The sequence below is a fragment of the Eublepharis macularius genome, chromosome 4 (genome assembly GCF_028583425.1).
Source record: "Eublepharis macularius isolate TG4126 chromosome 4, MPM_Emac_v1.0, whole genome shotgun sequence".
Taxonomy (NCBI): Eukaryota; Metazoa; Chordata; class Lepidosauria; order Squamata; family Eublepharidae; genus Eublepharis; species Eublepharis macularius.
The window spans coordinates 33,592,337-33,619,129 of NC_072793.1; the positions used below are offsets into that span (position 1 = coordinate 33,592,337).

Here is a 26,793-nt window from a genome sequence, read left to right on the forward strand (position 1 = left end):
GCATTAAACAAAAAAAGAGAAAAATGAAACAGAGCTATCATGGGACCAGCCAGAGCAATAAGTTAGTTGATAGCTTCCCTGATACAAATTGCAGATTGAAGGTAACAAGCAACGTTGGAGGTTATAGAAAGGTTGTGACCAGATAATAGTCGCTGGACCTTGACATTATCAGAAAGGCCGCACCATGAATAAAGGGGGTTCAAAAATTTGTCTCAGATCTTAGTAGAACATGAGAGACAGATTCAATGACACCCAGGCCACAGGGGCATTTTCTAAGTTCATAAGGGGTCTCTTTGACATATACCCACAAAGATGGCTGAAGGCAGTATGTTGAATCTGGCCAGCATTAGTGCCCTTCTTTGATGGGGATCAGTTAGAGCAAAAATAGGCAGCACATCAATACATAGTAATGGGGAATACCATAGTGTTGATTATCTTCATCTTGGTTCCTAGAGAGACATCTTTAAGGATCTTTTCTAGCTCCCTCACAGCTGCTTTTCTGAGTCTCAATCTTCTTCTGATTTCTTCATTGCAGTCTCTCTTTTGGTTGATGATCGAGCCAAGGAATAGAAAATCTTGAACAATTTCAATTTCCTCATTGTCAACTTTAAAATTGTGTAATTCCTCAGTAGGTGGATTCGTATCTCACACATGTTCAACTCTCTGTGAAAATGCTTACATCTGTGAGCTTGCCCACTGACCACATTTTTAGTAGCCACTCTTCAGTGTTTAGCATTCTATCTCCTGACAGGAACCCATTCTACAACTTCCAACACAAGGATCATCAATTTAGTTAAGACGAACCGGAGACTACACATTTTTACTATCTGCCAATGCTTTTATTAGAGCATTGCAGGCTCTTTTTCATTGTTCATTAATCCAGAATGGAACGCAGTAAGAACTGATGAAGAAATCTATTCATGATACTCAGTACGTCCTTTATCATTACTACACTCAGGTTCTGTGACCCAGGATGCTGGTAATGCAGGGATGAAAAAGAATTGTTCTGATGCGACACAGCTTGAAAGGGACCCAAAGATGAAAACTGTGCTACAGCAAAGGAGAATCTCAGCAGAAGGGTGAGGGCACGGGAATATGCCCAACATCACCTGATCCACAGCTGCCAAGTCCTCAACATTATGCCCCAAGATGTCTGAATGACTAGACTTAGGAGACAATAAAGTACTTCCTCTTTCAGGTATAACTGTAGGTACAGGACAACAGCTTGTCAACACCCAGGTATGTAAGGACAGGAGAAAGGGAGATTCTTTACTACAGTAACAAATTAATGTGGAAATTTTTCTTTGATAACTACATAAAGTGACACCGAAATAGAAGCTCAGCACCCCGTTCAATTAGTAATATTGACTGCTTGATATAAGCTACACCCTTAGAAGTCAGAACAAGTTTTTTTTTATTGTTTCAGAATTTTTTTGTCTGAGTAATATGCTTTGTGCCACAGGGTGTTTGACAAAAAGATTTTAAGTATTTGTGACAGCAAATGAAGACAAAAGCAGTGGGCGTGGAATGTGCTCGGCTGCCTGTAGGACTGAGATGGAAGGCAAACAAAAGTTGAGTAAGAGGAATTCAGTTTTCAGATTTAATTCAGATCTGAAAGCAGGAGGAGAGTCTTGAGCAAAGTACAATCAAACAAAATACCAACAGCATATGCCCAGAAAGGAGATGGTACCAGTCACTTGACAGATTTCTTGTTACCAAATTAGTCTTCAATAGAATCAACAAATCACTGGTTTAGCAGACCTCATCTCTGTGTGAAATTTCACCACTTGATAAATTAAAAAATATTCTTTAGCTTCCATTTTTCTTCTATAAAATGCCCCTCCCGCAAGACAGATTAGAAAGCACACTTCATATACACATTTTAAAACAGATGTGGCACCATTAGATCCCCCTAAAAGAGGCTGTTTTTTTTTTTTTACATAAATCCAGTAATTTTGGTACAATGAAACTCCGTATTTCTTTAATCTGAAAACTATAATCATCTGCAGTTTGACTCAATCATTGAGAAGTATCACTTCTGAATATTTTCAAATGGATCAATCCAGTTTTTCTACTATTTCCAACAATTCTAAGAGGAAAAACAGCAAAACCAGTGTAACAAAAATATAGTTAAGGGACTGTCTGAGCCAGCAAATACTCCAGACTAACTAGGATAAATATTTTAAAGACAAGTAACATAGTTCATGGTGAAGTCCCAAATACAGTATTTTGAACAATTGTGCCTACGAATAGTTCTGAAAAAAGTTACATTTACAAGAAGGATGGATTCCCACAGCACTGTTAAAAGCTTGCAGAGAAAATGCACCCTTGAATACACGGCAATGGTCTTTATTGCTTAGGAGTCCATCATTTCAGTTGTCTTTGCTCTAAATGGATTCCTTAAAACAACTAACTATAATGCCATGTTAATAAAAGAAACCCCCAATATACCAACTTCACCTAAGTTAAACAGAGAAAGAAGAAAACTGTAATCTGTAAATTGAAAATCATTTGTTCTCTCTGAAGCCGACGGCTTTTCAGGTTCTCCAGGAGGTTCTCAGAGAATTCTTTGTTCTGAGGAGGTGCTTCCAGCGTGCCACCAACTTAAAAGCATATTCTCAATTCGCTTTACCTGCAGATATTTCAATCAGCCAACTCTGACTTTTAATCAAAGTTTCCCAATGCTTCTGAAACATAAAAAAACCAAGCACTTTGACTATCAGTCAAAGTGGTAGGCAGCAGAGGGTATTCAAATTTGGGTTTCATACCCTCTGCTTTGGCAGCCCAACTGCAATCCTGTGCTTTGGTACCCTTCCGTTCCATCCTGTCCATCACAGGCTAGCTTTCTAAAAATCAAATGTATAGCATAAACTACGGAAAGAAAATTAAGATCAACCTAGCCCACATCAAATGGGCACTGGTTCTGCCTGGGTAGAAGTGGTTTCAGATTCTAGCTCTTTCAACAAAGAAGGATGAAGTTTCCATCAATTTCAGATATTACAGGAAAGAGACCATCCTATGCATGTTCTTAGTTTAGAAAGTTTCTAATAAACCAGATGTACAGACAAGAGAGAATACTGGATATTAAAAACCTCCCACATGGATTTCAGACACATTGGTTAAGGTCTAAATTTGCTGGAGTTTCCCCCAAAATCCAGAAAGAACACACTCCTGTTCTTGAGAGCTGCCCTGGTTAACTCCGGAATCCAAAGATGCCCTTGATATATCCTGTAAGACCACTCTTTGCTTTCTGCTCCACTTTGTCCTCCAGGGGCGGGAAAGTGACATGGTTGAGGGCCAGGTCAAAGAACAAAGGCTTGCATGGTATTGGCTGGAATTCTGGAGGAAAATGCACCAGACTGGCTTGCTTGCTGACCAGAGAAGAATCCAGACAGAAAGTCTCTAACCGTTCTGAGAGTGGCTTGATATAAAAAGAAACAAAAACAAAGATTAACTGAAAACAATGAGGATGCCTAACCAAATCTAGTAGAATGGCCAAACAGGAGTACACAATACTAGCAGAAACTTCAGGAGCCTTTCCACTATCTGAGACTTTATAAATAATATCTGCAAAGCAATGGACAATAAAAGTAACAGATGTCACAGATGAACAAGTATCAGGACCTAATGCCAAACCATTCCTTGGGACACCTTCTCCTTAGGGACAGAGAAGGAAAATATTCAAATTCTAAGAGTCAAGCTACAAGTGATACCTTACACAGGTTTGACACTTGTCAGTTTCTCTCAAGTTTTGATGGGAAATGTAGGCATCCTGGTCTTGCAGCTGTAATGGAGAGTCAAGCTGTAAAACCAGGACGCCTACATTTCCCATCAAAACTTGAGGTAAGCTGACAAGGGTCCAACCTGTGTAAGTCGTCACTTGTAGCTTGGCTCTAAATCTCTTTCAGAAAGAGTGTTAAGAGAAAGTTGCCCCCTTTTCAAAAGTAAGACTGGCTGTGATGTAGATGTACTTGCAGAGTTTAGCCTTCTTCCCATGAAATTCCTCTGAACACCTATTGAGCTCTGAAACTGACTACGGCTCACATGATCATACTATGTAGAATCTAGGTTAAAATATTTCTATTCCTCATGTTTGGCAAGACAATTTTTTTTTTTACAAGTAAGGCAAGGAAATCTAAGGACACATGGCATTATTCCCAGCTCTCTGATCACTGCTCTCAGGGTCCTTTCCACTATGTGGACCTCCCTACTTTGCCAAACTGATTCAATCAAATGGTATGCACTGCAATCTTATTTCTAAACTGAAAGAGGAAAATTAGGCATCTTTGTATGATTTGTACAGCTAGAAACATGGATTTACAGTTTGCAACAGTGGGAGCTGAGAGCAGAAATCAGGTTTGCTGATCATTCTGAAATCTCACACCAGCATGACTGAAACTTGCTTACCTTGCCATCCTTGACCTGGGATGGGGACTCAACCTCAGGGGTGTCTCCAGCATCTGGAAGTCACAGGGGAGCTCTGTGAAAATGCTGCTACTAGCAATACAACCATTTCTCTGGAGCCAGCTGAACGTCAAAGGCATTTTGTATGATACCTTGTACTTGAGAATCCACTCGCAATTACATAGACTAAGCAACAATTATTAGAGTGACCACGTGTCTAGCCCACAGCTTTCCCCTTCATTGTATTTTATATGATTACCACCTGCTATGGGTCCTTAGTTGCTCAGAAAAAAGGCAAGAATAGAGATGCTTCAAGTAAATAAATATATTTAAATGTTAAGATTCAAAATGCATATAAGTAGTGGGTCAAACCCTTTTTCATAACACATACGGTCACTCTACACGCTCAAGTTATGCATGGATATTTTATACTATACTGTCCAAGTACAGGCTGTCTAGTATAAAATATCCATTCATAACTTGGATGCTCCCATCATTGGTAATCTAGCATATGAATATGGATCTCACACATTTCAGGAAGCGTCTCAGATCGGCAAAAGTCAATTAAAAATACTTCATTTCCCTGTTCGGAATTGGACAGAGTCCCACCACTGAAAGCGGACGTGGAAGAGAGGGGGAAAGCCCTTCAGAGCCAGTGTGGTGCAGTGGCCTTAGCACTGGGACCAAACTAGGGAGAGCTGGGTTCATATCCCCCGCCCCAAACACTTGCTGGGTGACCTTGGAACAGTCACTCTTTTTCAGCTTCACCCACCTCACAGCGCTGCCAAATGGAGGAGGAGAAGTCTATGTACACTATCCTGAGCTGGAGAGAAATGTTGGATAAAAATGAGAGAGACTGTTTCCTTCCAGTCTGATATGACGACAGGCACTGCCATCATCATGTTCAGCAATGTCACCATGCTACTTCAAACGCAAGGGGGGGTATGGCACGAGGCCAGAGATGCCAAGGGCAGGTCAAATGTGTTGCCGTTACGGGCACTGGTTGGATTCCCAGAAGCAGGCCTGGGATGGATTTGGGGCTGTTGAGGTAGCGGGGAAATGGAGCAACTCTGCAGGAAGAAATCCTTGTGGCCATGGAAATGCTATGCTGGATCCAACCCTTTATGATGTACATTCTTTGAAAAACAGTAACGTGCAGAATGGAGTCAGAAAACTGGTAGCTCCAACAGTATTAAGATACTCACCTAATATGGCAGCTGCTTGCAAGGAATATTTCTCTGCATTAACTTGGGTGATCAGCTCTTGAACATCAGGCAGCTCCTACACAAAATCAGATCAAATGCCCAAAAGGCGAGAGGAAATTAAACAAGACTAGCATAAACAATGCACTTCTTGGGACCCTTTTTTAAAAAAAGTCCTAGCACCTGACAAAAACACTGAGATGCATATATTCAATGTACTTTATTCAGTACGAGAAAAAAAAACAGGAAAAAATGTGGAAACCACATCTGCAAATTGCACATCAAGCCATCATTAATTGTAATGATTGGCCCCTGAATGGCTGGCAAAGGCAACAAAAAAGGGGCACCCACTAACAAGTCACAGAGGGGGCTCTACATGCTTGGGAGACTTCTCAAGCAGGCACAAGGACATGACTTTTACCTAGAGAAAAATGAAAAAGGCCCGAGGTGGTCTGAAAACGCATCAGAAAGGAAGGAATGCTGACAGAAGCTTTGCTAGAGGGGACTGGGGGAAAGTTTGCTGAAGTCCTTGAGTTTAGAGAATGCTGGAGGGGGAGTCAGGGGTGGGGAAGGTTTCAAAATAGTTTCCCCCTCCTGTGATCTTTTCATGGGCCCCAAAGCTTACAAAGTTCATCAGAGCAAGACTGTACACAAAAGCTTAACACAGTGTGCCCAATAAAGAGTTAAAAACAGCAGTAAGTGCCTTCATTTTTTATTATTTTGCCAGAGGTGCCTCACCAGAAGAAGGATTTTCATGTGAAACAGTTAATTTTGTACCTTTAAGCTGTTTTTGTAAGTTCCAGCTTCTGCTTGGACTTCATTGGCATATTTCAGAACTCGATCATACAAAACCAGCGCTTCACTCCACTTCTTCACCAGAACATAGGACTGTGCAATGAAAAAACATCTAGTGGGATAAGACAACAGTATCAGATGCATTCTTACTAGGACTCAGTCAATGGTAGCGGCATTAACACAGCTGGTAACAAAGAACATACAATAAAAGCAATCCTGTGATAGGCTAATATAATTTCAGATAAATGGAATACAACATTTCCAACAACTGTGAAATCAGATGCAATTCCTTTCTTGGTTCCTGTTCTCACATTGAAGCCAATGTACTGAAATGTCAGCTATGTGGGGAATATTCTACAGCTTACTCACAACTTGTTAAGTGACTTTGTTATTTACTTGAGAATTACCTGTAAGCTTTATACACCAATGTCTTTATTCCTATCTCCTTTAGGAAGCTTTTATCCTCTTCTAGGCCAGGAAGCTGTGGCAAGTCTGCTAAATTCTTTAGAGAGATCAAAAAGAATTTTTTTTAAAAAAAAAACATTTTTGTATGTAAATTTGCATCCTTGTGATGTACCATCAAGTCACTTCTGACACAAATTTGCTTCTTGTCTAGCACTGCATAAAGGCATGCTTTATTTAATACCATTCAGATTCTAGACTAGGTCAGAAATCTTTGGGAAGGTTTACCAACATCTTCAACAAATAAAACAGGAGCTACCTTACTTCAAAGCATTGCTTTCTTTAAATGCTGATTTTCTTACAAGAGAGTATCCTTTCCCATTTGCTGTCCAGTGCATAACCTTCAATTATCAGAGTTATTAATGTGTCATCTCTAGTAAGTTCTCATCCAGGAAACTGAAAGAGTGTTCGATTTTAGTTTCCATGCAATCAATTAACTTTCTGTGCAAGGCCAAACACAAAGACTAATGAAGTCTACAACCATAACCAACTAAGAGAAATAGCTCACTTTGTCATGAACAGGAAAACATCCTTGTTTGAAATGGCATTAGATTCATGAACTTAGGCGGTACTCCATATTTTGCAAATTTTTCAGCAGAGGAATGTAAACATCTGTTACCAATCAAGCACTGATCTCTTCTAGTTTTAGTACTTGCTAATCTTCAATTTTCTGCATTTAACTTAACCAAAGGATTAAGGCAACAGGAACCAAAAGCACTCAGATCTTTTCTGCTATTGTTATTACCTGTAAGATGATGTCATAAAGGCGTATCAAGTCCTGAGGCCGAGGGGTACGCTTACCATCTTCCTCTGGCGGCTGCTGCTGCTGCAGAAGTGCCTTCTGCAAAGCTTTTGCCATACTCTCATTGCGCTTGATTGCTGTGGACAGCTTGATGTAAGTCAGGTAACTAGAAAATATTATTTCAAGAATTTGGTATACTGTTAAAAGCCGTATGTTAACACTTAAGTTACCACTATCAACTAGCATGCAAGCTAGGTGAGAACTATGGTGAAAAGACTGCCAGAACTTTTCAAAACTAGTGTGGGAAAAACGGGACCAATGAGCATCTCTGATTTAAAAGATTCAATGAACGTTACAATGACAAAGATTCTTGCACCACAAAATACTCTTACCTGTGAAGGTATTGGATATTTGAGACTTTTCCAGAATCTGCTTCCAAAGAATGATCTCGTTGTTTCTATAGTAAACAGAACAACAGTTGCTTTCTTTGAGGAAAGACACATATAGCCCAAAAGCAGCTGCAGGCAATATTATCTCATTAAAAAAACCCTCCTGGGCCTGCCCAAATGGTTTCTTCAAGCAGGCCTCAGTTATAAAAAATGCCAACCATAAACAAGGCCCTCTACAATCGTAACACTTTATGCTCACCTGGTCTGGTTTCAGTTCTTCACGAACAGCCTGTATTGCATCTCGACACTCACTCAGTAAGGACTCAAACAAACGTTCTTTCGTTTCTTCTTCTTCTGCCTAGATACAGAAGCGGTACACAAACGTTCAAAATCTTTGGGCTGCTGCCATTTGTTAATTAAATCACAAGCTAGGTAAAAATGCACCTGTTAATCGCAACCACTAAAGAGTATTACAGACACGTAGCATGACACATTGAACTGGTCATCTTCCCTCACTAATGACCCAAAAATGCACTATGAAATAAATCAATGCAAGAAGATTTCTGCAATAATTCCTCTTGAATAATTTATACATGACTTGATAAACTGGTTTTTTTGCCATTTCCTCAGTTTAGTAACATAAGAATTCAGCAACAAAAAGGTGAAAAGCAATGTGACTGAACAGATAAAAGCAGGCATGAGGAGATCCTCGTTATTTTGAGAAATAGCTAGTTATCCAAAGACGCAAACTCACACATGACAATAAAAAAAATATATATAAAGAATTCTTTAACTGCCTTGTATTTATTTCTCCATCAGGGGCACTAGGATCTTCCTAAATGCTAGTACCTATGCTATTCTACATTAAACCGTCTAAACGGCAATTCCTATTCCAAACAGCTTGTTTATAAGAAATGAGCTTCTCCTGCTTGAGATCTAGTGTTTTATTTCCACCCCACTTCCTCCGAGACGACCATAACTAGAATTTAAATGTTGGGGCTTGTGGAGCTAGGCATGATCCCTAGAATCACTCAGTGAGTGAATTTTTTCCTATGTTCAGAGTTTGCATGGTTTAGGATTGGGAAAGGAACGTTCCTTGAGTCAGACTGGCCAAAGGATGGTTTGGCCGGCTTAAAGTTTGGCTTGACTGGCATGGATTGTCCATGCATGGACAACAAGCAATCCTCAAGTTGACTGCACAGCATTTTAATTAACCCAAGAAGCCCTTTAAAAAGCCACTCTAGAGGAACAGGTTTGCGGATAGCTGCTTTAACTGTTTATTCTACCAATCTAAATTAGATTAATACATTTCATTAAACATGCACTCTAATCTTCAGGTATGTATAAGGAGATCTTAATAATCAAATTAAGAAGTTTTCTAAATACTAAGGAGGGACCATTGTTACTACCACAGAGGCTAGTCAAACAAGTCTGACAGCATTCTGAACCACACCTGAGAGCCTATTTCAGCATTAGCATGCAAAGGAAAGCCAACAGCAATGAAGTAACAAAGAGGTCCCCAACAAATGCAAAAAGTATAGTTTTAGCCTTTCCTAAGCATCTCCTGAGGAGAAACAAACATTAGTAGTAGTTTAGATCAGGGGCATGCTGAACAACGACACGCCCTACTATTTCGCTCAGCATGGAGGGCCAATTCTCTGCCAGAGGAACAAAGAAAAGCTCATGAGGAGCTTGCAGCACCACTGGTGCCACTACCTGCTCCCATAACATCTGGCCAAGCCTTACCCGTATCTTGACCCCTACCCTTTTGTTTATTAGCATGCCAAAATATTAAGAAGTAGACAGGTGAAAGCTTTTGCCATCTGGGACACAACAGATTCCTACCTGTGGTTTATGCCATATATGATTTCTTGTTTAACTCGTGATATGCCTAACTACACAAGTATAAGCTGACAGGGACAAAGAAACTCCTGTTAAACAGAGTTAAAACACTTGCACCAAGGTTCTTAACAGAACAGAACAAGGGAGAGATGGACACAATTTAAAATGTTTTAATAATAGACACTGCAGCTGTTCAATCATGTCATGTACAGGTGTCCATTCTCAGCTTCATGAAGTCCCGAAAGTACTGCTCTGCCTTTGCAGCATGGATTTGGGAAAGACTGGTATGGGATGCATTCATAAGAAGTACTGATCAGAGTAGGCTATCCTTACAAAGATGATCATGAGACTGGGATTTGTTTGCTCACCAGGCTTCAGCTCATGGGACATCCTGGGACAAAGTACATGCACGATTTATTCAAAAATAAACTTCCATATGCTTATTTAGAAGTCGTTTTTCTCTCGAAACAGAATTCAAGTCAATTATCTGCATCAATTTTAAAACATACAGTATTTTAAAACAGCAAACATATATTAAAACCCCAATTTGGTAGTAATTTTAAAACTTTATCTAAAACACTAACCAACTGCCCCTCTTAAAAAGCTCAGCCTTTCATAACTTCCTCAAAACTCAGGAAAGCCATTCTGCAGTAAAAGTTCCAGTTATGACATGGAAGTGTAAAGTGCCTTGAATTACACCCAACGGTCCCTCAAGTAGGAAGGCCCCAGGCCATGGAAGGCTTGAAAGGTAATAACTCGAACCTTGAATTAGATGCATAAACAGCTAGCCAGAGCAATGTTCTCAAAACAGGTGCAACCCATTCAAAGCAGTTCACAGTAGATAGCCACTGTGCAGCTATGTTTTGCAGTGCACCAGCTGAAGGGTCCAAATTATTTCAAGGGCAGCCCCACACAAATCCTGTTATAGTAGGCTAGACTTAAAGATAACATTGCATGGATCAGCAAAGCCCAAATATGGGACCAAGCCCTATGCTTGCTGGAGCTGATAATACCCATTCCTCACCACCAAACTTATGCAAGAGTGCTTACACAAACACATTTTGCAATGTACGCATCAGAGGAAATCATTCCAGATGTTATTATATAGATCAAATTGGTTGCATGCCTATTCACAGCAGGTTTATTTCACACCACCTGTATCTTCTCAGATTTCTGCCTAAGCCAGAAACATAAGCAGTTTTGAGCTACACCACCTACTGGTCACTGAGCTCTATTACACAATGTTATGCTCTTTTTATACAGGAGAATGTGAATGTGCTGCTATTTAGTTATACACAAGAACACATTATTCACAGTAAAAACAACAAAGTGCAGCTTGCATGGATTTTCCACTCACCTGAGCAATAGCTGCTTCAGTATCTGCCAGCCCTAGTAGGAAGATCCTCACTTTGTCTATCTTCACGGGCACAATTCTTCCCCTCCATTCCACTTCACTCATAGTGGCTGCCTGCTTTGCTCGAGTCTGGGTGATGAGTGCCTGAAGAATGGCCAAGTTATTAGTGGGAAATATGAAGAGAAGCTCTTACTTCCTAGGCTAAGTTTTGTTTGTTTGGTGTTAAGAATCATGAAACAAATGTGTCAGTCTTTTTAAAACTTATGACATATTTAACTTGGGTTTTTTTTAGCCTTTTTTAAAAGCCTTTATAAGCAATCAACATATTTACTTAAAACATTTACTTTTTAAAAGCCCCAACAACTAAAGGACTTCCCCTTTATTCCTGGCTAGAAAATGCTTCCCTGTATAAAATGGTCTAAACCTGGGCTGTGGTGTTGTCAGGCCCTTTAGGGAGTTCCAATATGGACCATGGCTCCTCTATCATTCTACACTCAAAATACTGAACCATCTCTGGGTCTTGTCCATATCAGGGATAGCTGTTCAAATATCTCTTTTGTTATGTGGCTGAAGAGCAGGGAAGTTCGCTGCTAGGATTTCCAGGACAGAGCAAGCCAAGTGTCCAAACATACACATACACACATCATAACAGCGCATGCAGATTTGCATATATTAGTGTCTAACTACGGCAGAATTCATGATGTGGTGTAGAAGCTAGGAAATACTCTGATTAAAAAATGATAGGTGTGATCGTGAGCATCTATCGGAGGACAAGTTTTGCTCTGCAACCTGAGCCTGACACTCCTATACTAAGCTAAAGTTCACACAGCTTTCTGTAGAAAGAGTCATAAAAGCAGGGAGAAGGCTGTTGGGAAGGGCACTTTATAAGCCTCACAGCTGAAACTTGATGCAAGGATGGCACTGCCAAGAGTCTGCCAACAAGAGGGCGAAATGAAAGAAGGGGAAAGGGACATCTTGATAGGCTCATATGCTAAGGATTTAAAACATGCACTTGGAAAACAAACCGGTAGCAACACTTCTTCCAAACGCTTAGGGTACAAGTACCTCCAGTTTTTCAGCAAGAAGTCCCTCAGTACCTCCAGATCGTAGCCTCATTTGCATTAACTCACTAATAGCTGACTGGTCACCTAAGAGGAAACAGAGCAAATACAGTTAGTGTAAAATCTGGGACAATGCTTGTTACTTAATGAAGCCTGGGTTTAGATGCTGAAAAGCAATGAATTTTTATCCTTTTTTTCCTTTAACTGTCGAGAGCTCAATCCAGTGATCCATCTGTGGAAGGTACTCTTTGTAATAAATATTAGACCAGTGCAGATCCTTCCCCTGATCCCTTCCTCCTAGAAGCATGCTGAGAGAACAGGGAAGACAAGGGGATGTCACCTCTTTCCCCCTCCTCAATGCAGCCCCCCACCCATGTGGCTATTAGTTCCTTTGGATCCCACAACAATAGGAATCACCTTCTAATTGCTGGAAAGGGCTGCTGATGGAGAGAAGCAAGGGAAAGATTTGTGAACCTCCCACCCACAGATCACTGGATTGAAGCCATAAATAAAATTTAAAAAACTCTAATGGTACAATGTAAAAATCAATATGCAACTGAAACAAGAGACCAAAGATGGGATTTACTTACCACTTAATTTGGTTCAAATGGCAAGCAACTACCATCTTGGTCTCTTTGAACCACCTACTAAGACAATAGGAAGATTTTTTTAGCAAAATGATCCAAATTATGAGCCTAAACACCGGCTGTTAAGCACAAACTATTGTGAGGTGTTTCTCCGTTTTAACTGGCAACAGAAGAGTGGTACAAGGGGCAGGGCTTCTTAACCCTGTCCTTTCTAGCTATTTTTCATTTAAACATCCCTGCCCCAAGCTAGAGATACAGAACAAGGAACAAAGTGGGGGAGATGGGCAATATTAATAGAAACTGACAGATACGAAAGAGTTCAGCATCTCCTCCTCTGCACTCATCCTGCACTGTATTGTAATCTCTGCAACTGCATTTTTAAAAGCAGAAAAAGAGTCAGGAAAACTACGTAGAACAGAACAACAGCCTTTATTTCAATTACTAGATTCTGGCCTGATATTTTTGGCACAATCAGGAAAGGGATGGAAAAGATAGGAAGGGGGGGGGGTTGATATAGACCAAAGCTCTGAAAGAAAACAAGGCTTTCTGATCGTCTGAGCCCTGCCCTATCATTTTTTGTCATCCTGTACTTTCAATAGATTCTTGCAGGCTTTCAAGCTCTTCTTGGCAATTGTGATAGGTGTGGTGGTAGAGAGTGCCCTCAAGTCAAAGTTGACTTATGGTGACCCCTGGTGAGTTTTCATGGCAAGAGACTAACAGAGGTTTCTGCAACCCTGCCTCTGCAACCTTAGACTTCACTAGAGGTCTCCCATCCAATTACTAACCAAGGCCAACCCTGCTTAGCATCTGAGATCTGATGAGATCAGGCTCACCTGGGCTATCCAGGTCAGGGCAATTATGATAGCTAGAAATGCTGAAATGAATGTTGAAATTATAGAAATATCAAGCTGAAAAAGATTTCTGGATTCTAAGCTGTGCAAATGTAGGTGCCCGGAGTATGTATCACCATACTCTCATTTTAGAAGAGAACTAACCAAGAGAGATATTAAAGCACTCATTCAAGCTGTTTCTATCTGGTTTACTTACCAATGTTATAGGCACAGTAACGAATGTTGGGAGAGATCTCCTCTACTCGCTGATTATATAGTACAGCCTGCTCTTCTGTGAAAGCACTTGCCAGCTTTTCATATATGGTTCTGTAGCAGGAAGACAACAAATTAATTATTATAACAGGGTAAGCCCCTCTTATTCTGAAGAATTACTGTGATCAGTTTTCAAGAAGGCATTTTAACTTTACTACTATTCTTCTTAGTAGGACACTACTGAGTCTAAAATGTATCAAGGAAAAAAATCTTCTGGAGTAGTTCAGAGTATTTGCTTAAAACCAAAGAACATTGCTAGACAATGCATATTTTATGTGGAATCTGTAATACCAAAAACGTCTCCAAGAATTTGAATGGATATACTCATAAGCCTAACTATCATACTGTTTAGCTTAACAAGATTCATACAAATACGAAGATAACACGGAGGACAAACTCACTTGCATTTATTAAAAGCCTCCATGGCGGCTTTCCATTCCTGGTACTCAAAGCGGAGCATACCTGTGAGGTAAGCTGTATATGCCTGTATAAAAAAGGCAAGATGAATAGTAGTCAGTGTAACAGAAATAATCTGTGGCCATCAAGAACATCTCAGTAGAGACTGGCAACTTCAGTGTCGCCCTCTCTGTCTCATCATCACAAATACTGTTAATAGCCAAAAACAAAAAGCTCCAGAGTAGACCTGACATTTAGATCCAGTTCTTCTACCCTATGGTGTACAGATACTCAGGGCTTTTTTTCTGGGAAAAGAGGTGGTGGAACTCAGTGGGTTGCCCTCGGAGAAAATGGTCACATGGCTGGTGTCCCCGCCCCCTGATCTCCAGACAGAGGGGAGTTTAGCTTGCCCTCTGCACCGCGGCACAGAAGGCAATCTAAACTCCCCTCTGTCTGGGGATCAGGAGGCGGGGCCACCAGCCCTGTGACCATTTTCAAGAGGTTCCGGAACTCCGTTCCATCGCGTTCCAGCTGAAAAAAAGCCTTGGATACAATTATTATAAAATCCATGTTTCAAGCACTAAGAAAACGCATACATGTATGTATGTTGGAGTGGCCTCAGGACACGGCTACCAGGCAGTTAAGCAGTTCTATGTGGAGGGACCTTGGAAGGGGAACTCCACTAAGATGCACATAACCCCACATTTCCATGTTACCCACTTTACTTTAAAAATCCAAACACCAAACTGCAGAATATTTTAACAATACCAGTTACATCAACCAGTATGCACAGTATCAAACCTTCTTTTAAATTCAATACACGGCCTCCAGGCCCAAACTAGCAAAGACGTTAAGATCTCCACTGCAACATTCAGATGACCGATATGGCCATACAAATTTCAGATCTCTAGAAATCAATTTTAAATTTGTGGGCACCCTGGAACTAAACTTTCAGAGACAGAGATTACAACAAGAAATTTTCTTTCACATTAAAGGTTGTATTTCCATTGTCAGGACTATTTTCCAACCATGCAGACAAGAGTCCCAAGAACCTACAAAGTATCAGTTATAATCAATAGTACTTTTACTTTGTTATTAGTCTGTCCACAATTTTCTCCTACTTCTCACTTGAGAATATGAAAGAGAAGTTCTCCGAATCCTGTTCCCCAATACACTTGACGTGTATGTTTCGGTTTTCTTAAGAGATTCACTGGCAAGTAACTTCAGTGGTTGCTGTTCATGTCACTACACGCCATAGTTTTAAATGAATGCAGGGAAATGAAACCTCCTGAATAGAGTGGACTATATATTCAGTTTGTCACACATTCAAAGACCAATATGGCCTAGATTTTCTGAACATTCTGTTCCACCTCCACATGATACCTATCAAAATTCTATATACATCTCTCTCATCTTTCATTATGGGATACTACCTAAGCTCCTTCAGTGCCAGCAGGTCAACACAAAGCAGCCGCGGTTTAAGATGCAAGTGAGCCAACTGGAAACATTCCACAGGCTGAACCAAAGTTAACCATGCCGCACTAAGGCTGCAGTCCTATGCACACTTACCTACAAGTAAGCCCTATTAACTAAAACGAGTCTTCTTCTAACATGTCTAAGATTGCACTGCAAACAGTCTACCATAAGCTGCCTGTTTTCTTATCCATTTTGGCTGCAGCATCCAATCTGCTGCTCAGGCATCTGCTTGAGACAGAATTTTAGCTTAAGATCAACCACTGTGGTGAACCAATGTATTTTATAACCGAGGCTTAATAAGTCAGCTTCATGCATACTGGACATTCCTGACCTAATCTCCAAAAAGTTTTAATGTCATTTTATAATTCAGGCCCATTTGTTCAACAAGAAAAGAGTTAATTTATATTCTCTCTGCTACGAGACAGTTCTGAAAGCTAGCAGTAACCTGAGCTTCCAGCTTGGTCTTGGCATCCACTCGGTTGCTTTCACACAGGCGCTCCAGCTCCTCAGCGTGTTTTACAGCTTTGCGCAGGCGAGATAACAAGTGGAATCGTTTGCGGGGTTCTGTGTTGGCTTCCTGCTTAAGCTGCATAGCATAGCTCCAGGCTCTTTCGGCATCCATAAGAATCAAAAGCAAGTATCTGTAGTATAAGATAACATTATTTCTCATCCATTTGTTCAAAAGATGCATTCCAGACATTGTGCCATCACTCAAACAGTAAACTCCACTGAACTAGAGAACCGCTTTAATCTGAACAAATGCATTTATCTGGGCACTGTCAAAGAGCCAAACACAAGTCCTGTCTGAAGGCCTTCCCTTATGCATTAGCAAAACAATACAAGCTCTGCACGACATCTAAACAATCCTGCATTGTACTTGTTTGTATACCAAGAATATTATAGAAATTAAAAAATTTCTCTGATACTGTGTTCAGGCTGCAGGCTGGAAATTAGGGTGGGGTCCATTCAAGCACAGTGAGTTTGTGGAAGGAGCTCTCACTGTAGCCCTTTGAAAAACTGCTGAGCATCACTAGAACCTGAAGAACAGCATGAGAGCAGCACAAGGGACTGCAACGAAGCATAAGTTGTAGAAATTCTGCCAATTTTTATGCAAGCTCTGGCTCCACTTGCCGAAGAGCTTGTGCAAGATGAGAGAGAGGCAATTCTTGCTAGTTCCTTTCTTGCTGAAACTCTCATGTTGCATCCCATGCAAATTTTGAGGGCTCCCCGACCCTTGGGAGTGCCTTTCAGCATAGGGGGATGTAGTGAGAAGGGGGAAATGGCAAAGATCCTTTCTGTGAATCTGGTCATTTCATGATTGTATTGTATTATAATTGATAGTATTATAACATTGTAACAGAAGTAGTAGTAAAGGTTAACTTGAAGAAGAAGAATGGCTGTAGTCACTGCTCTGGACTGCCAGCCACACTGATTTTGTTGGATTCTGCACCCTATTCTTACTGTGGTGCAAGGCTAAGAACACAGGCCGAACCAGACATTATGACTTTCATAGATTGTGTTCGGGTTCCTGATCGCACTTTCAGTCCATCAGTTACATGTTGTGCTGCTGGAAGTCATTTCCTAAACACCTGGGCCCAGCTTTGGATTGGGATCACAACAACCTAGGCTACCCTCAGGTAAGACAGAAGTCTAAAGTGGTAAGTAGCCAGAGGGTAAAGAAATATTAATAATCACTCTTGCTCAAGAATTCATGAATCTCTTATTAAGACTATAAGTCTAATAACACATACAACTCATACACATGACTCATACATCACTTATATACTGATAACTTGTATCACAAGAATAATACATGTATATCTGACAGAGTCCCCGTCCGAGGACTCGGGCGTATACGGGCAGATGGAAATCAACTAGGTAAGTCCTAAGGTTGTTATTGAAGAATTTCCAAAGTAGGTATTGCTTTTCCTTCCGTTTTCTCTTTCTTCTTTACCTACAGAAAGAGAAAACAGAAGAAAAAGCAATACCTACTTTGGAAATTCTTCAATAACAACCTTAGGACTTACCTAGTTGATTTCCATCTGCCTGTATACGCCCGAGTCCTCGGACGGGGACTCTGTCAGATATACATGTATTATTCTTGTGATACAAGTTATCAGTATATAAGTGATGTATGAGTCATGTGTATGAGTTGTATGTGTTATTAGACTTATAGTCTTAATAAGAGATTCATGAATTCTTGAGCAAGAGTGATTATTAATATTTCTTTACCCTCTGGCTACTTACCACTTTGGATTGGGATCACAGCACGTAAGGCACTGTATCCACCCCTCTTTTCCCAACCCAGAACAGTCTGAGGAGATACTATTTGGTTGGAAGGGGGGGAGAACTAAATGTGAAGCCCTCCCCCACAGGACAAACAACCCTCCTGAGGCACTTTAGACCAGAAAAATGGCATGAGCAGGAGGCTGAAGCCTCTTCTTCCATTGTGCCATGGTCCCAATCCAATTTGAGGCACTGAGCATTTGGGAAATGAGTTCTCGGCAGTGTGACATATGACTGAGGCTCTGAAAGTCAGGTTAGGGAACCTAGACCCAACTTATAAAAAATCATGGCTTAAGATACTGGAGATCCAGGTTTAACTCCTCCTTCCCAGGCCGTGAACCTTAGCGGGCAACCCTGGGCCATCACACACACTCAACCTCACAGGGCTGCTAAGAAGATAAAAAGGGAATCATATATGCCAACCTGAGTTCCTTCCAGAAGTCTGGAAGATGGGATATAGATGGTTGTTGGGGGTTTTCCGGGCTGTATTGCCGTGGTCTTGGCATTGTAGTTCCTGACGTTTCGCCAGCAGCTGTGGCTGGCATCTTCAGAGGTGTAGCACCAAGAGACAGAGATCTCTCAGTGTCACAGTGTGGAAAAGATGTAGGTCATTTGTATCTACTCAGGAGGGGTGGGGTTGAGCTGAGTCATTCTGTAAGAGTTTCCCAGGGTGTGGAATGCTAATGGCGGGAGGCTTCACTGTATCCTGAGGAGGTTCTTTTGCATATGGATTGGTGCTTGATGTGCTAATCTTCTCTGCAGGGCTATTGTCGGGTGTGGAGTGTTTTGTTGGCCTGGTGTTTTTCAGAACTGGAGCCCATGCTCTGTTCATTCTTAAGGTTTCTTCTTTCCTGTTGAAGTTTTGCTTATGCTTGTGAATTTCAATGGCTTCCCTGTGCAGTCTGACAAAGTAGTTGGAAGTGTTGTCCAGTATTTTGGTGTCCTGGAATAAGATACTGTGCCCTGTTTGAGTTAGGCTATGTTCAGCCACTGCTGATTTTTCAGGCTGTCCAAGTCTGCAGTGTCTTTCATGTTCTTTTATTCTTGTCTGGATGCTACGCTTTGTGGTCCCGATGTAAACTTGTCCACAGCTGCAGGGTATACGGTATACTCCTGCAGAGGTGAGGGGGTCTCTGCTGTCTTTTGCTGATCGTAGCATCTGTTGTATTTTTCGGGTGGGTCTGAATACTGCTTGAAGGTTATGCTTTTCCATAAGCTTTCCCATCTGATCAGTAATTCCTTTGATATATGGCAAAAACACTTTTCCTGTAGGTGACTGTTTTTCCTTGGTTGTTTGAAAAGCATAACCTTCAAGCAGTATTCAGACCCACCCGAAAAATACAACAGATGCTACGATCAGCAAAAGACAGCAGAGACCCCCTCACCTCTGCAGGAGTATACCGTATACCCTGCAGCTGTGGACAAGTTTACATCGGGACCACAAAGCGTAGCATCCAGACAAGAATAAAAGAACATGAAAGACACTGCAGACTTGGACAGCCTGAAAAATCAGCAGTGGCTGAACATAGCCTAACTCAAACAGGGCACAGTATCTTATTCCAGGACACCAAAATACTGGACAACACTTCCAACTACTTTGTCAGACTGCACAGGGAAGCCATTGAAATTCACAAGCATAAGCAAAACTTCAACAGGAAAGAAGAAACCTTAAGAATGAACAGAGCATGGGCTCCAGTTCTGAAAAACACCAGGCCAACAAAACACTCCACACCCGACAATAGCCCTGCAGAGAAGATTAGCACATCAAGCACCAATCCATATGCAAAAGAACCTCCTCAGGATACAGTGAAGCCTCCCGCCATTAGCATTCCACACCCTGGGAAACTCTTACAGAATGACTCAGCTCAACCCCACCCCTCCTGAGTAGATACAAATGACCTACATCTTTTCCACACTGTGACACTGAGAGATCTCTGTCTCTTGGTGCTACACCTCTGAAGATGCCAGCCACAGCTGCTGGCGAAACGTCAGGAACTACAATGCCAAGACCACGGCAATACAGCCCAGAAAACCCCCAACAACCATCGTTCTCCGGCCGTGAAAGCCTTCGACAATACATGGGATATAGAGTTTTTGAAAAAACCTGAATTTTTGAGGAAAACAGAAATCTGCTGCAAAACATTTTAGTAATGTTTAATAGAGCTAGCCCTAATAATTATGCTGCCAAAAAGGGGAAATCTGGCTTCCCCACCAACCGGCATCAGTATCATGGCACTCACACTTCCTCTGCTGCACCACTTGGAAGGAGAACAAGAACTTCCAGAGTGGTTGAGCATTCACCCCAGAGCTGTTGTGTTCAAAAGCATGTAGCACAAAGCCCCGTCTCCACTACTGGGCATTCTGCTATGGATTTATGGGTGAATGTTTGATCTCACTAGTCATGCACGTTATGCTCAGCATAGCCATTAGCCCTCCCGATACCTGTTATCAGATAAAAGGTCTTCTGTTACTTTCTTTCCTGTGAACTTGTGCCTATTTCCCATCTTGAAGTTAAGAGTTTTTCTGAGCCGTCTCAGCCTGCGGGAGCAGTAACCCCTGGTGGGGGAAAAATTCGTAAGTAACAGCTCATACAAAGAATACAACTTTTAATGTCACATCTGAACAAAAAAGAAAAGCTGGTTCCAGGCACAACGCATCTATACTAAAACAATTTCAGAATCTGAAACTTCTGCTAAAGATGAGATATGCTCAAGGACAGCGAGGCAAACTCGCTCCCATAAAAAAATAAAGAACTTTCTTATACTGGAATGCAACACCCATGACAGATGCTTCTTTCTTGACTGTTGAAAGAACTGGCAACCATTATTGTCTGGCAAGGAGCTTCTATATATTTATGATAGCAACTCACCTGTATCGCTGAAAATCACCATGCCGTAACCCATGCTGCTGCTGCGATTCTTTAACAATCTGAAGTACTGAATGACTGGTTAAGGAAACGTTAAGTTCATTACAGGCATGTTATAAACATTTTAAAGATATACTCATGGATTTGTTCAATTCACTGAACTTTTCAAGCTCAGAGAAAGGTATTTAGCAAAACTTTCCACAAGTGGCTATAGCAAAAGCTGGTTAGACGGAAGACATTTTCCCCCTTAAACCAATTCACACCTTTGAAGTTTAATGAACATTTGTGGCATGTTTGGCCCTGGGATAAAAAAAATGAACAAGAACGAACAGCTATATATAGCAACAGTTAAAATATTAGATTGCTGTTTCGCAAATTTCTACCTTTGTATTGGGAACTCATTTAAACAAAATGCATGCCACCACAAGTAGAATTCTGTGATAAGCCAATACAATTTTGCACATTAATTTTAACATTTCTGTAGAATGGTTGTTTTCAAACTGTGCTCTGGGGAACCACCCAAAGGCATATTGTAATAAGAATTTCTCAATAATATGATTAATTGTAGCGGACAAACTTCCTTAACTGCTATTGCTCTTTCCTTCCAGTGCACAGTTCCAAGAGAATATGGGGCGAGTTCTTGATCATTCTCAGTTCACAATGATTACGGGTAACAGACATTAACAAGTGTCCTACATGCTCTGAACATGTTTGACACATCCCAGACACCACGTTGCCATGGCGCCTAGAAATTTCACAGTGGTGCCAAGTGTCTTTAGCACTCATTTTATCATAGTGCCTCTCAATGAGAAGTACAAAACTTACCATTTCACATCAGAATATGTTTTGTTGTATAGCAAAAAAATACATTGCATGAAGTTCTTGTCACTGCTTGTTAACTTTACACCATTCCATGGTGGTGGATGAATTCATTTCTTAACCATCTGTTTTCTGTATTGGCTCCAATATTCATTTAAATGGAGCTTTTAATGCCATACTGAATTACTAGAAATGTCAAAGAAGTTAGGCTAGAGTTCAGCACTAGCTTTTTGTTGTATTTGTATACAAAATTTCTGACAACAGCTTTAATAAAAATATGTGAAACTGTGAAGATGTTAGGTTTTGTGATAGCAGTAATTAGAAAATGTGGTAATAAGACTGAAAAAATAAGCCTGGATTCTAAATTTTTAAGCTTGCTCTTAGGACCAAAGAAAATTTGTCAAGGTTTGCTCTAAACCACAATCCAGAATCTTCTGCATTTTATAAAGCTTACACAACAAATGAGTTCATGTAGAAAGGATTTCCTGAAGGCAAGAAGTTCTGAAAAATACTAATTTAATATTCTCTGTCCTCTAAGCACATCTACTAGAACTAGTCTGGAAGTTCCTAATATATAGCAGCATGAGGAAAGACTGAAATGTCTGGAACTTTTAGTTAGGACAGAAAAGATGACCGAGGACAGTATGATAATTCTGTAAGTTATGCATGGAGTGAAGAAAGTGGATAAAAATAACCTTTTCTCCCATAATAGCTTAGTTCAAGAGCACCCAGCGAAGTTGGTGGGCAGCAAGGCAGACGAAAGTAATTCCATTTTGAAATTCACTATCAGTGGACGTATTGTCAGCCACTAGGATAAATGACTATAAAAGGCTCATCAATGGCTACTAGCTGCGGTGCCTAAAGAGAATCTCCACATTCAAAGAAAATAGATCTCTGAATACCAGTGCTAGGATGGAACAACAGGGGAAGGTGTGGGGCTTTATATCCTGTCTATTAGTCCGTCAAGGTACCTGGTTGGCCATTCTTTGAAAAAGGATGCTAGAGCAGATGGACTACTGGTCTGATCCAGTAGGGGCAGTTCTTATGCTCATATATGCATGGTAGAAAGTCTATGGCTAAGATATTGTTTATTGAGCACATCAAAAACCACCTTGGGAAAACCTTCATTTACTAAATTTTTTGTTAAAATGAACGTAGTTTTAAAAAATCTCTTGGAAGGGACATACAACTTTAACTCACATCATTATGATCTTTCACTCGTAAATTCATTCACTTGAAGTGAATTCCCAACACATCAAGAAATTCCTAGCAGATTTGTTCATATAATAAAATATTGTGCATTAGAAAGGCAGAGCTTTAATTACAGGGAGGTCAGGGCACCGTAATATTTTGATGCTACGATATTCAAGCCCTCCTCTCCTTATCTACTATATTCAAGACCTTCCCTCACCACCTAGATCTCTCTACCATGTTTCTCTGTGGCTATGTGCATGGCTGCCCTGACCTGGATAGCCCAGGCAAGCCTGATCTCATTAGATCTCAGAAACCAAGCAGGGCTGGCCTTGGTTAGTAATTGTATGGGAGACCTCCAAAGAAATCCGGGATTGCATGGGCAGGCAATGGCAAACCACCTCTGATAGTCTCTTGCCATGAAAACCCCACCAGGGGTCTCCATAAGTCAGCTATGACTTGAGGGCATCACACACAGATAATCACACTTTATGAAGAACATAGCCTTTCTTTCCACTCTCCCAATCACATCTCTCTCCCACCCACATCAAGCTCTTATTTGGGGTGCATAATTCAAGGACAGTACAAAATACTAATACCTATGAAGTAAGTATGCAATGCATTAAGTATTTGTATATATTATGTACAAATGTACATTTAGAAACTAATTCACTGTTATTCACTAGTGTGACAGATGCTTGCGCAGATGCTGGCATGGCCCTTGCATCATTTTCCACTTACGCTGAATCTCATTTGCCATTTGTTGCCCAACCAACAGCCTGGAATTATAGTTTTGGAGCTCTTCAATCAACATGGGATTTTATCACCCTGCATAAATATGGAATCAGCAGCACACCAGGTTTAGACCTTCTTGCTTACAACTCCCGTCTCTGTATTATAAATGATAATAGCATAAGTTCTAGCAGAGATTGTCCAAGGACCCTACTGTTTACATTCTTTGACAGAGAAAATTACTTTATTTCCATATGTTTATTTCTACATTTCTAGATTTCCCATTAAAAATTTTCTAATACCTACTCATTTAAATACACAATACCAAAACCTGTAGTAAAGTATTTATTAGCTATCTCAACATTAAATGGTTAGCAATATTTACTGGCAGTTTTGAGGAACCACGGCAGGCCATATTTTTTAGAATATTAATGTTGCATTTTCTGACTGTATTCAGGACTACTGCTTTTTAAAGTTGTAATAGTCACAGCTTGTCACAGACTTCAACCCCCTTCTGTACCCCCCACAAAACTTAAGCTTTATGTCTCCCTACAGCTTACTTTGCTGCCCCAGCCCACATTACTTCCGTAACTTGCCAAAATTTTTTGCTCCTTTAAACAGCCTCCCTTTTGACCCACTGGCACCTTTAATACTTGGAATGCCTTTCTAGAACCCATATGCCATGCTGCCTCTTTTGTCAAAATCTCTCCTCAAAACCCACTTACATCACTTGGAAGTGACATGTAGCCTAACAGCACAAAATTATAATCCTCATCAAGAGATCTATAAGTCTTAACCTATCAGGGATGTATTTCTTTCCAAAGCATCAACTTCATTTTGATTTAAGCATTTTTCGGCATACTTTCCAGAAAGTAAAAAGTCTGCTGATTCACTCTCAGAATATCTGCTTCTTCAGGACTAGGTGTTGGTCCAACGAGTGCCCCAAACAAGGCATATCACACTTGTTTTGGGAAGTCAGATTCTGACTAAGTTGTTTATCTGTATCAGGCAGTAGAGTACAGATTCCAATGGAAAGACTAGCAATTCAGAATCCACACAGTTTTTCCCAGGAAACACCGGCAAGCAAAAAACTCATCCCCTGGTCTCAGATCCTTCCTGAGACTGCACAGATTTTACGTTGTAATGCTAATTATTTCACACACAGACATGTTTGCATGATTTCCCAGGAAAGTATGCCTTGGGCGAACTCCAAAGAACAGATTTCAAACAGAATTCCAACAATGGGATCTCTCAGCTTTGGAAAGGCCTCTTCCTAAACATGCCATATGTCGCTGGACCCTAAACCCGAGTGATCCAATTCTGTTCTGTAACATTTCACGGCGAGGAAAAAAAAATTCATGCAACAACGGTTGAAACAATGTGAGGGGAAGCCGAATTAGCCCACATTTCTCAGACGAGCGTGCTTAAGCGCCCCTGCGTAAAATGTGCCATCCTGGCCCCATCGCTCCAGTGACCCCTTTTGGGAGCCGGCCAATGGCCCCTTCCCCAGAAGCCACAGACCCGTGCTCGAGGAGAAGAAGCAACCGCAGAGAGCTATGTGGAGCGGGAAGATACCCTGGGCTGCCTCAGACCCGAGGCAGCACGGAAAGCTCAACCGCAGCCCCGCGGAGCCTAAAGTGACACGTCCCCATTAGCAGTCCCGCCCCCGTCTGGCCGTCAGGATACTCTCCAGGCCCAGGCTATCCCCGAGGCCGCCCGCCTTCGGCTTTTCATTCTCCTTGTTCTCCTCGGGGCCAGCCGCGGAGCCCCCGGCCCCGCCGCCGCCTCCGCGGCCGCCGCCACTACCGACCACCTGCCGCTCGGCCGCCATCTTCAGCCTGTTCCGCTTGGGCCGCGAAGCATCATGGGGCGGGAGGGAGGTGGCGCCTCCGCCGGGACCGCCACGCGCCGAAGCCATGGCCGCGGAGGATGACGGGACAGAGGAGGGCGCGCAGGGGAAACGCCGGCGTTTTAAACCGAAGGGCCGGGAGTGGAAGTGGGCGGGCGCTGAACTCAGCCTCGCAGGAGCCTTGCTCTGGCCACCCAAGCTCGATGCAGTAGGCTCTGTAATGTGGCAGCCAAATTAAACTCAATGGGATTACTTCTGAGTAAATTAAAGCACCGATTAGGCAGCACCAGGTTGCAGCGCAGCAATTGCCTGTTCAGAGGGGACGTTATGGAACTATAATGGACCCTCTCTTTGTGAAACTCGATCTGTGAAGCGTCTAGGGAAGGCGCATTGGTTTGCTCTCGTTACTGTATTTTTATATATTTTTATTTACCTTTAAAACATTTTAATTTGAACATCCCGCCCCCCCCCAAGCCCCACGCCTACAATATAGACCAAAGTCTAAGGACATAAATAAAGCTGATACATTTTTCTAACTCGCCTTTCCTCCAAAGAGCTCAAGACAGCGTAATACGGTTCACCTATCTTCACAACCCTGTGAGATAGTGTTGCACAAAAAGTGCTCTTTCCCTTTGCCCCTTCCAATCTTCTGAGCAAAAGAGAGATGAGACAGACAAGGGCTGTTGTAACAGAGTATATTTGAAAATATAGGGTACCAGCTTACAAAATGAGCTTAGAATGTACCACAGAACAAAGGAGCACATGCTTCTTTTAAGGGCTTGTGACATCATTTTGGAGAAACGAAAGTCACATTCAGAATAAGGCACCTGATCACTTTTATACCTTTACATTGGACTATTGTCCACCGTTCAGTCTCGCGACAACATCATGTACCATCCTTTCTTGGTCTCCATAGCAGCATCTTCCTTCATTCCACAACTGGTTACTTTTCTACACAAACTCTCTTCTCCAAAAAGGGGGAAGGGGTGGAACTCATAATTCTCCCTTTGTTTCTAGCTTTGCCCTGTTCATATACTGGCAGGAATGTCCAGTTATCTATCTTCAAGGATAGACATTCTTTCTTTCCATGTACAGCTAGGGAGAAGAAGGGGGGGTGGCTAAAGACAGATACCAGTTACTTTAAAACATAAAGAATCCATCTTATGCTTCTTGCTAGCTTACTATTATTGCTATGATTAATCCATAGTCTTTACTAATATTTGCTAATCCCACAATA

At 41.4% G+C, this 26,793-nt stretch overlaps 1 protein-coding gene across 1 annotated transcript; it reads right to left on the reverse strand.

The window, feature by feature from the left end:
- Positions 1-1,397: 1,397 nt before the first annotated feature.
- On the reverse strand, positions 1,398-25,538 carry SRP68 (signal recognition particle 68). Its single transcript, XM_054977303.1, has 16 exons — positions 25,394-25,538; positions 20,969-21,035; positions 20,542-20,655; positions 16,259-16,454; positions 14,343-14,425; positions 13,886-13,995; positions 12,256-12,338; positions 11,194-11,334; positions 8,254-8,352; positions 7,998-8,062; positions 7,609-7,771; positions 6,809-6,903; positions 6,384-6,513; positions 5,610-5,685; positions 4,408-4,460; positions 1,398-3,421 (listed from the first exon to the last, which is right to left on the reverse strand). The coding sequence occupies exons 1-16, from the start codon at positions 25,536-25,538 to the stop codon at positions 3,194-3,196; spliced, it is 1,848 nt and encodes a 615-aa protein (XP_054833278.1). The 3' UTR covers positions 1,398-3,193.
- Positions 25,539-26,793: the final 1,255 nt, after the last annotated feature.